This window comes from Petromyzon marinus, chromosome 74 (assembly GCF_048934315.1).
Source record: "Petromyzon marinus isolate PM22_M1 ecotype Great Lakes invasive population chromosome 74, UKy_Petmar_22M1.pri1.0, whole genome shotgun sequence".
NCBI lineage: Eukaryota > Metazoa > Chordata > Hyperoartia > Petromyzontiformes > Petromyzontidae > Petromyzon > Petromyzon marinus.
The window spans coordinates 12,390,517-12,402,563 of NC_133740.1; the positions used below are offsets into that span (position 1 = coordinate 12,390,517).

A 12,047-nucleotide genomic window follows, 5' to 3' on the forward strand; every position below is an offset into this window, starting at 1 on the left:
TTGTTGTCGTTGTTGTTGTTGTCGTCGTTGTTGTTGTTGTCGTTGTTGTCGTTGTTGTTGTTGTTGTTGCTCTTCGCTTAGCGGCGACCCGCTAACTACGACGCCGTGAGTTGGAACTGCGAGGGCTGCCGGACACTTGGTGTAGCCCATGCTGCTCTCGCCCGTTGGCCCCGTGAAAAGTTGTGGGCTAAGTTTTTTGTCCCACGTGTGTCTGTGTGTGTGTCTGTGTGCGTGTGTGCGTGTGTGCGTGTGTGCGTGTGCGTGTCTGTGTGTGCGTGTCTGTGTGTGTGTGTCTTGTGTGTGTGTCTGTGTGCGTGTCTTGTGTGCGTGTCTGTGTGCGTGTCTGTGTGCGTGTCTGTGTGTGCGTGTCTGTGTGTGCGTGTCTGTGTGTGCGTGTCTATGTGTGCGTGTCTATGTGTGTCTGTGTGTCTTTGTCTTGTGTGTGTCTGTGTCTTCGTCTTGTGTGTGTCTGTGTCTTTGTCTATGTGTGTGTGTCTGTGTGCGTGTTTATGTGGCCTATGATACCATCAGTAGGCCTGGGCGCTAGGTTGTTCTTCGTGCTTTCAGAGTCCCTGACCCTCTGCTCACGATCATTAAGGACCTTCATGATGGTGAGCGGGCCCGGGTAAAACTACGTGGCCGGGAGTCGGAGCCATTCCCTGTACACCTTGGGGTGCAGCAGGGATGTCCTCTGGCTCCCACATTATTTAACATCTATTTTGACCACGTAGTTCGTGAAGCCATCAATAGCTGTACCGGGGGAATCTCCATTTGGTACAAATATAATGGGAGGCTGATCGATGCCCGGGTACGGTCAAGGGATGGCTCCCTATTGCTCAACCACGTTATGTATGCCGATGATTTGGTAATAGCTGCTCATTCAGAGGAGGAGTTGGAGACGCTGCTGCTGAGACTTGAGCATGCCACTAAGAGATGGGGCCTTACCATCAGCCCCACCAAAACGCAGCACCTGCCTGGGTATTTTGTACCATCGGACACTCCACCCCCACAACTCCCAATCAGTGATGGGGCAGTTGTGGAGAGAGTGGAGAGTTTCTCATACCTGGGCAGTGTGCTTATGACCGGCTCCAGTTTAACAGCAGAGGTCTCACTCCGAATCAGTCGAGCGGCAATATATTTTCATCGGTTGTGTAACGCTGTGTGGAAGCTACCTGGTCTGTCGCTCTGCACTAAGCTTCAGGTCTTCTCGGCCACGGTCATTCCCTCCCTTCTCTACGCTTGCGAAACGTGGACCCCCTTAATGGAGCATCTTCGCCGGTTGGAAACATTTAGACTGGCCTGCCTACGATCCATCCTGGGTTTAACTAGGCTGGATTGTGTGAGGAGCTCACAGATCCTTGAAAGATCTGGGCAAGGTCCCATCGGTGAGCTCCTCCGGCAGGCAAGGCTGCGTTGGCTGGGTCATGTAGCCCGTATGCCCAGCCACCGCATGCCGAAACAGCTTTTGTTCGGCCGGATCGAGGGGGCTAAACGGGCGCGGCACGGACTAGAGAAGAGATGGAGTGATGTGGTACAGGAGGACGTGGAGCTGAGTGGATGACTGGTACCAGCGGTGTCAAGATCGGCCTCTGTGGAGGAGGCTCGTGAAGGACGCTATTGGGCAGTTGGAGGCAGTCGCCCTCCAAAAACAACGGAGGGCGGAGGAGCGACGCTCACAACAACGAGCGGAGCGCCGGGTGGCTAAAGCACAGCAGGTTGGCACAGTAGGGGGGCACAGGTGGTGCATCAGCCAGTCATCTCAGTCAGTCGACCCGTGGCACCTGGGTCTGCCCCGTGACCTCCTGCCAACGGGCGTTCGACACTTCACGTGGCCTCAAGGTGCACTTGGCTTGGCACAAGCGTCGTGGTGACGTCACCGCCACTTAGTGGCGAATGGCGGTTGTTGTTGTTGTGTGTGTATCTCTGCATGTGTATTTCCGCGTGTTTATCTCTGTGTGTGTTTCTGTGCATGTGTATCTGTGTGTGTGTGTGTGTCTCTGGGTATTCCGTGTGTGTATCTCTATTTGTGTGCATGTGTATCTCTGTGTGTGTGTATCTCTGGGTATTCCGTGTGTGTATCTCTATTGGTGTTCATGTGTATCTCCGTGTGTGTATCTCTGTGTGTATCTGTGTGTGTGTGTGTCTCTGGGTATTCCGTGTGTGTATCTCTTATTGGTGTTCATGTGTATCTCCGTGTGTGTATCTGTGTGTGTGTCTGGGTATTCCGTGTGTGTATCTCTTATTTGTGTGCATGTGTACCTCTGTGTGTGTATCTCTGTGTGTGTATCTCTGGGTATTTCCGTGTGTTTATCTCCGTGCGTGTATCTGTGTGTGTGTGTCTCTGGGTATTTCCGCGTGTTTATCTCCGCGCGTGTATCTCTGTGTGTGTATCTCTGTGTGTGTATGTATATCTCTGGGTATTTCCACGTGTTTATCTCCGCGCGCGTGTCTCTGTGTGTGTGTGTGTTTATCTCCGCGCGTGTATCTCTGTGTGTGTGTATCTCTGGGTATTTCCGCGTGTTTATCTCCGCGCGTGTATCTCTGTGTGTGTGTATCTCCGTGTGTGTGTATATCTCTGGGTATTTCCACGTGTTTATCTCCGCGCGTGTATCTCTGTGTGTGTGTGTCTCCGTGTGTTTATTTCCGCGTGTTTATCTCCGCGCGCGCGTGTCTCTCTCCGTCTCTCCGTGCGCGTGCAGGCAGCGGCTGTGCCTGTTGGAGCGCGTCGGTGCGGAGGCCGTGACGGCGATCCTGCAGGCCACGACGGAGCAGCACATCTCCCGGCACTGCCGCGGGGAGTACGAGCGGCCGTTCCTCGCGCAGCTGGAGCAGGTGGGGGATGCAGCCCTGACCCACCCACCCCCCATCGCCCCCCCCTGACCCCCCCCCCATGTCACCCCCCCCCGTCCCCGCTGGGAGAGCGGTGAGGGCTCCGCGCGTTGGGAAAGCGCCCTTCAAAGAGCGCCGCTGGAATCGCTCCCCCTGTGGGAGTCTTACCCCCCCAGCACCTCCCCCTGCCCTGGGTTAGACTCCTCTACGGTACTGCTGATATTCATGCTGCTGTTACTGCTGCTGCTGCTGCTACTGCTGCTGCTACTACTGCTGCTGCTACTGCTACTACTACTGCTGCTACTACTGCTGCTACTGCTGCGACTGCTGCTGTTACTGCTGCTGCTACTACTGCTGCTACTACTGCTACTACTACTGCTGCTACTGCTGCTACTACTGCTGCTACTGCTGCTACTACTGCTACTACTACTGCTGCTGCTACTGCTGCTGCTACTACTGCTGCTACTACTACTGCTGCTGCTACTGCTACTACTGCTGCTGCTACTACTGCTGCTACTACTACTACTACTGCTGCTACTGCTACTACTGCTGCTGCTACTACTGCTGCTACTACTGCTACTACTGCTGCTACTGCTGCTACTACTGCTGCTACTACTGCTGCTACTGCTACTACTACTGCTGCTGCTGCTACTACTACTGCTGCTGCTGCTGCTGCTACTACTGCTGCTACTGCTACTACTACTGCTGCTGCTACTGCTGCTGCTGCTAATACTACTGCTACTGCTGCTACTGCTGCTGCTGCTAAAACTGCTGCTGCTGCTGCTAAAACTGCTACTGCTGCTAAAACTGCTACTGCTACTGTCCATGCTGCTGCTGCTGTTACTGCTCCTGTTGCTATTGCTGCTACTACTACTACTGCTGCTACTGCTACTACTGCTGCTGCTATAACTACTGCTACTACTACTGCTGCTGCTACTGCTGCTACTGCTGCTGCTATAACTACTGCTACTACTACTGCTAACTACTGCTGCTGCTATAACTACTGCCACTACTGCTGCTGCTATAACTACTGCTGCTGCTATAACTACTACTGCTGCTGCTATAACTACTACTGCTGCTGCTATAACTACTGCTACTACTGCTACTCCTGCTGCTATAACTACTGCTGCTACTGCTGCTATAACTATAACTGCTGCTGCTATAATTGCTGCTGCTATAACTACTACTGCTCCTGCTATAACTACTGCTGCTGCTGCTATAACTACTGCTACTACTACTCCTGATGCTACTGCTGCTACTACTGCTACTACTACTGCTGCTACTGCTGCTGCTACTACTGCTGCTACTACTACTGCTGCTGCTACTGCTACTACTGCTGCTGCTACTACTGCTGCTACTACTACTACTGCTGCTGCTATAACTACTGCTGCTATAACTACTGATACTACTACTCCTGCTGCTACTGCTGCTGCTATAACTACTACTGCTACTGCTGCTACTACTATAACTGCTGCTACTACTGCTGCTCCTGCTGCTCCTGCTGCTACTGCTGCTGCTATAACTATAACTCCTGCTACTGATGCTGCTGCTACTGCAGCAGTAGTAGCAGCTAAAACAGTTTGTAGTTTTTATTAATTTACTGCTGCTGCTGCTGCCCCAGTGGCTGGAGTTCCGCGCCCTGCGCTGGCTCCGCATGGTGTTCCACGGCGAGGGTGACGGTGGACGGGCGGTGTCGGAGGAAGGCGGCGGCGGCGGCACGGTGCAAGCCGCCCTGGGCCGCTGGCGGACTCGTCTTCAGTACTTCCTGTACCAGGCCTTCGCGGCCGTCAGGATCAGCGAGCTGTTCAACATCATCCGAGGTGCGGTGTAGGCGTTTGGCATGGCCCTTGTGCTGCGTCCGCCTTTTGGCCGTCCCCCCGTCTTTGCTCGCTGGTGCCGGCGAGACGGAGCCAGCGGACGAGGCTGTCCCTCGTCGAAGAATATCTGTGTAGCGCAGAGCGCGCGTGTGGTTAATCCCGAGTCAAGTGGCCGGTCCGTTTGATGCCTTCGAACATCTCGACACCTCGCGTGTGTAAGTTGCCAGAAAGGGTGTGAAGCCTTCAATGATTTGTTGTGATTGTCTTGATGCGGGCAACCAAGGAGATCTTCCTGCTTAACCCGAGCTGTTCATGCTCTGGTGGTTGCATTGTCCTTGTGTGCTGTTCCCCTTTTGGCAGCCTTTGCCACACAGAGAGACCCATAGACTCATCACACAGAGACCCACAGACTCATCACACAGAGATCCACAGACTCATCACACAGAGACCCATAGACTCATCACACAGAGACCCATAGACTCATCACACAGAGAGACCCATAGACTCACCACACAGAGAGACCCATAGACTCATCACACAGAGATCCATAGATTCATCACACAGAGACACATAGACTCACCACACAGAGACCCACAGACTCATCACACAGAAACCCATGGACTCATCACACAGAGACACATAGACTCATCACACAGAGACACCCATAGACTCATCACACAGAGACCCACAGACTCATCACACAGAGAGACCCATAGACTCACCACACAGAGACCCATAGACTCATCACACAGAGACCCATAGACTCATCACACAGAGACCCATCGACTCATCACACAGAGACCCACAGACTCATCACACAGAGATCCATAGATTCATCATGCAGAGACCCATCGACTCATCACACAGAGACCCATCGACTCATCACACAGACACCCATAGACTCATCACACAGAGACCCATAGACTCATCACACAGAGAGACCCATAGACTCATCACACAGAGAGACCCATAGACTCATCACACAGAGACCCATAGACTCACCACACAGAGACCCATAGACTCATTACACAGAGATCCACAGACTCATCACACAGAGACCCATAGACTCATCACACAGAGACCCATAGACTCATCACACAGAGACCCACAGACTCATCACACAGATACCTAGAGATTTGTCACACAGAGAGACCCATAGACTTGTCACACAGTGACACATAGACTCATCACACAGAGACACATAGACTCACCACACAGAGACCCACAGACTCATCACACAGATACCTATAGATTTATCACACAGAGACCCATAGACTCATCACACAGAGACCCATAGAAGTACACAGAGACCCATAGACTCATCACACAGAGACCCATAGACTCATCACACAGAGACCTAGAGACTTGTCACAAACAGAGACCCATAGACTCATCACACAGAGACCCATAGAAGTACACAGTGACCCATAGACTCATCACACAGAGACCCATAGAAGTACACAGAGACCCATAGACTCATCACACAGAGACCCATAGAAGTACACAGACCCATAGACTCATCACACAGAGACCCATAGAAGTACACAGAGACCCATAGACTCACCACACAGAGACCCATAGACTCATCACACAGAGACCCATAGACTCATCACACAGAGACCCATAGACTCATCACACAGAGACCCATAGAAGTACACAGAGACCCATAGACTCATCACACAGAGACCCATAGAAGTACACAGAGACCCTAATCTCTTGTCGATGCCGCCCTCTCCTCCCCGTCTAGACTACCCGGAGTCCCAGCATGCACTGCAGGAGCTGCAGGTCTGCCTGAAGAAGACGAACCAGAAAGGGCAGCTCGTGGCCTCCCTCAAAACGGCACTCGAGACGAGACTGCTGCACCCAGGTGTGGTGGTGACGGTGGTGGTGGTGGTGGTGGTGGCGGTGGTGGTGGTGGTGACGGTGACGGTAGTGGTGGTGGTGACGGTAGTGGTGGTGGTGGTGACGGTAGTGGTGGTGGTGACGGCAGTGGTGGTGGTGACGGTGGTGATTGTAGTGGTGGTGGTGATGGTAGTAGTAGTGGTGACGGTAGTGGTGGTGATGGTCGTGTTGGTGACGGTCGTGTTGGTGACGGTAGTGGTAGTGGTGGTGACGGTAGTGGTAGTGGTGGTGATGGTAGTGGTGGTGACGGTAGTGGTAGTGACTGCAGTGGTGGTGGTGACGGTAGTGGTGGTGGTGACGGTAGTGGTGGTGGTGACGGTAGTGGTGGTGGTGACGGTAGTGGTGGTGGTGACGGTAGTGGTGGTGGTGGTGACGGTAGTGGTAGTGATGGTAGTGGTAGTGACGGCAGTGGTGGTGGTGATGGTAGTGGTGGTAGTGGTGATGACGGTAGTGGTGGTGGTGACGTTAATGGTGGTGACAGTAGTGGTGGTGGTGACGTTAATGGTGGTGGTGGTGACGGTAGTGGTGGTGGTGACGGTAGTGGTGGTGGTGACGGTAGTGGTGGTGGTGACGGTAGTGGTGGTGGTGACGGCAGTGGTGGTGGTGACGGTAGTGGTGGTGACGGTAGTGGTGGTGGTGACGGGAGTGATGGTGGTGACATTAATGGTGGTGGTGGTGACGATAGTGGTGGTAGTGGTGTGAGGAGCGGTAGTGTAGTTTCGATTTAAAGCTTTCGTGACTGCAAGGATTCATCTTCTTTGGTTCTTTCGGTAAAGTCACGTAGAACGAGAATAAAATAATAAATTGATAAAATAAAATAACACAATAATATTCTCACAACGTTTCGGCCACAACACAAGCGGCCTTCATCAGGTGAAGGGACGAGACTGTCTGGAGGACGTGACTTTACCGAAAGAACCAAAGAAGGTAGTGTAGTTAGCGCTACGCTGCGCTACGAAACCGACGACCCGGGTTCGATTCCCGCTCATGGCCAGCACCGGTGACGATTATCTGAACCGATCCTGGGCCTCCCCTAGGTCGACTCGGCCTCAAAATGAGTACCTGGTACGCGGTGTGTAGACATCGCCACTGGGGAGACAAAGGCGGCCGGGCGTGGTGTTGGCCACCCACCCCCTCGTGTGCCGTGCCGGCCTTCAAAGGTGCTGCTTGTGAACAGCGCTTGCCCCAACAGTCTGTTAAGGCAGTACGGGGGATCTTTGTCTTTGGTGGCGGTGGTGGTCGCTGTTGCAGTGGCGGTGGTCGAGTTGATTATCACTTCCCTATGTCTGTATCACAACATGCGTCTCCCCGCGTCTCCCCCCCCCCCCAGGAGTGAACACGGATGACATCATCACACTGTACATCTCGGCGATCCGCGCGCTGACCCAGCTGGACCCCACCGGGGTCACCCTGGACGTAGTGTGCCAGCCGGTGCGCAAGTACCTACGGTGACTCTCGCACACTCGTACTCACTCATACACACTCGTACACACTCGTACACACTCGTACACACTCATACACACTCATACACACTCATACACTCATACACACTCGTACACACTCGTACACACTCACACACACTCATACACACTCGTACACACTCATACACATTCACACACACTCACACACTCGTACACACTCATACACACTCATACACTCATACACACTCGTACACACTCGTACACACTCACACACACTCATACACACTCGTACACACTCGTACACACTCATACACTCGTACTCACTCATACACACTCATACACTCGTACACACTCACACACTCGTACACACTCGTACACACTCGTACACACTCATACACTCGTACTCACTCACTCGTACTCACTCGTACACACTCACACACTCGTACACACTCGTACACACTCGTACTCACTCGTACACACTCGTACACACTCATACACACTCATACACACTCGTACACACTCGTACACACTCACACACACTCATACACACTCGTACACACTCATACACACTCGTACACACTCATACACACTCGTACACACTCGTACTCACTCGTACTCACTCACACACTCGTACACACTCGTACACACTCACACACTCGTACTCACTCACTCACTCGTACTCACTCACTCACTCGGACTCACACGTACACACTCGTACTCACTCGTACTCACTCATACACACTCATACACACTCGTACACACTCACACACTCACACACACTCATACACACTCATACACACTCGTACACACTCATACACACTCGTACACACTCATACACACTCGTACACACTCGTACTCACTCGTACTCACTCACACACTCGTACACACTCGTACACACTCACACACTCGTACTCACTCACTCACTCACTCGTACTCACTCACTCACTCGTACTCACACGTACACACTCGTACTCACTCGTACTCACTCATACACACTCATACACACTCGTACTCACTCGTACACTCGTACACACTCGTACACACTCACACACACTCATACACACTCATACACTCGTACTCACTCATACACACTCATACACACTCGTACACACTCGTACTCACTCATACACACTCGTACTCACTCGTACACTCGTACACACTCGTACACACTCGTACACACTCACACACACTCATACACACTCATACACTCGTACTCACTCATACACACTCGTACTCACTCATACACACTCGTACACACTCGTACACACTCGTACACACTCGTACACACTCGTACACACTCGCACTCACTCGTACTCACTCGTACTCACTCATACACACTCATACACTCGTACACACTCACACACTCGTACACACTCGTACACACTCGTACACACTCATACACTCGTACTCACTCACTCGTACTCACTCGTACACACTCACACACTCGTACACACTCGTACACACTCGTACTCACTCGTACACACTCGTACACACTCATACACACTCATACACACTCGTACACACTCGTACACACTCACACACACTCATACACACTCGTACACACTCATACACACTCGTACACACTCATACACACTCGTACACACTCGTACTCACTCGTACTCACTCACACACTCGTACACACTCGTACACACTCACACACTCGTACTCACTCACTCACTCGTACTCACTCACTCACTCGGACTCACACGTACACACTCGTACTCACTCGTACTCACTCATACACACTCATACACACTCGTACACACTCACACACTCACACACACTCATACACACTCATACACACTCGTACACACTCATACACACTCGTACACACTCATACACACTCGTACACACTCGTACTCACTCGTACTCACTCACACACTCGTACACACTCGTACACACTCACACACTCGTACTCACTCACTCACTCGTACTCACTCACTCACTCGTACTCACACGTACACACTCGTACTCACTCGTACTCACTCATACACACTCATACACACTCGTACTCACTCGTACACTCGTACACACTCGTACACACTCACACACACTCATACACACTCATACACTCGTACTCACTCATACACACTCATACACACTCGTACACACTCGTACTCACTCATACACACTCGTACTCACTCGTACACTCGTACACACTCGTACACACTCGTACACACTCACACACACTCATACACACTCATACACTCGTACTCACTCATACACACTCGTACTCACTCGTACACACTCGTACACACTCGTACACACTCGTACACACTCGTACACACTCGTACACACTCGCACTCACTCGTACTCACACGTACTCACTCACTTGTACTCACTCACTCGTACCCACGTACACACTCATACACACTCGTACTCACTCACACACTCGTACTCACTCATACACACTCGTACACACTCGTACACACTCGTACACACTCATACACTCGTACTCACTCACTCACTCGTACTCACTCGTACACACTCGTACTCACTCGTACTCACTCGCACACTCATACTCACTCACTCATACTCACTCGTACTCACTCACTCGTACTCACTCACTCGCACACTCACTCACCCACTCACCCACTCACTCACTCACTCGTACTCACTCACTCACTCGTACTCACTCACTCACTCGCACACTCACTCACTCACTCGTACTCACTCACTCACTCGTACTCATTCACCCACTCACTTACTCACTCACTCGTACTCACTCACTCACCCACTCACTCACTCGTACTCACTCACCCACTCACTTACTCACTCACTCACTCACTCGTACTCACTCACTCACCCACTCACTCACTCGTACTCACTCACTCACTCGTACTCACTCACCCACTCACTTACTCACTCACTCACTCGTACTCACTCACTCACCCACTCACTCACACACTCACTCACTCACTCGTACTCACTCACTCACTCACCCACTCACTCACTCACTCACCAACTCACTCGTACACACTCACTCACTCACACACTCACTCACTCACTCGTACTCACTCACTCACTCGCTCACTCACTCACTCACTCAGTCACTCATACTCACTCACTCACTCACCACTCACTCACTCACTCACCCGTACTCACTCACTCGTACTCACTCACTCACTCACCCACTCACTCACTCACTCGCTCGTACTCACTCACTCTCACTCACTCACTCTCACTCACTCACTCACCCACTCACTCACTCGTACTCACTCACCCACTCACTTACTCACTCACTCACTCACTCGTACTCACTCACTCACCCACTCACTCACTCGTACTCACTCACTCACTCGTACTCACTCACCCACTCACTTACTCACTCACTCACTCACTCGTACTCACTCACTCACCCACTCACACACACACTCACTCACTAACTCACTCGTACTCACTCACTCACTCGCTCACTCACTCACTCAGTCACTCATACTCACTCACTCACTCACCACTCACTCACTCACTCACCCACTCACTCACTCACTCACTCACCCGTAGTCACTCACTCGTACTCACTCACTCACTCACCCACTCACTCACCCACTCACTCACTCACTCTCACTCACTCACTCACCCACTCACTCGTACTCACTCGCACACTCATACTCACTCACTCACACTCACTCGTACTCACTCACTCGTACTCACTCACTCACTCGCACACTCACTCACTCACTCACCCACTCACCCACTCACTCACTCACTCACTCGTACTCACTCACTCACTCACTCGTACTCACTCACTCACTCGTACTCACTCACTCGCACACTCACTCACTCACTCGTACTCACTCACTCACTCGTACTCACTCACTCACTTACTCACTCACTCACTCGTACTCACTCACCCACTCACTCACACACTCACTCACTCACTCTCACTCACTCACTCACCCACTCGTACTCACTTACTCACTCGTACTCACTCACTCACTCTCACTCACTCACGCTCACTCACTCGCTCACTCACACACTCACTCACTCACTCGTACTCACTCACACGCATACGCTGACGATGACGACGACGATGGCGGTAACGACGTTGATGACGAGGATGATGACGACGGTGATG

The 12,047-nt window shown here is 52.0% G+C and overlaps 1 protein-coding gene across 1 annotated transcript in view; it reads left to right on the forward strand.

The window, feature by feature from the left end:
• The window catches only part of ANAPC2 (anaphase promoting complex subunit 2), a 41,916-nt gene that overhangs the window by 13,587 nt on the left and 16,282 nt on the right, over positions 1 to 12,047 (forward strand). Inside the window, exons 6-9 of the mRNA XM_076056157.1 lie at positions 2,700 to 2,832; positions 4,451 to 4,649; positions 6,394 to 6,513; positions 7,879 to 7,996. Coding sequence (XP_075912272.1) covers positions 2,700 to 2,832; positions 4,451 to 4,649; positions 6,394 to 6,513; positions 7,879 to 7,996 — 570 coding nt within the window. The remainder of the gene's footprint in view (positions 1 to 2,699; positions 2,833 to 4,450; positions 4,650 to 6,393; positions 6,514 to 7,878; positions 7,997 to 12,047) is intronic.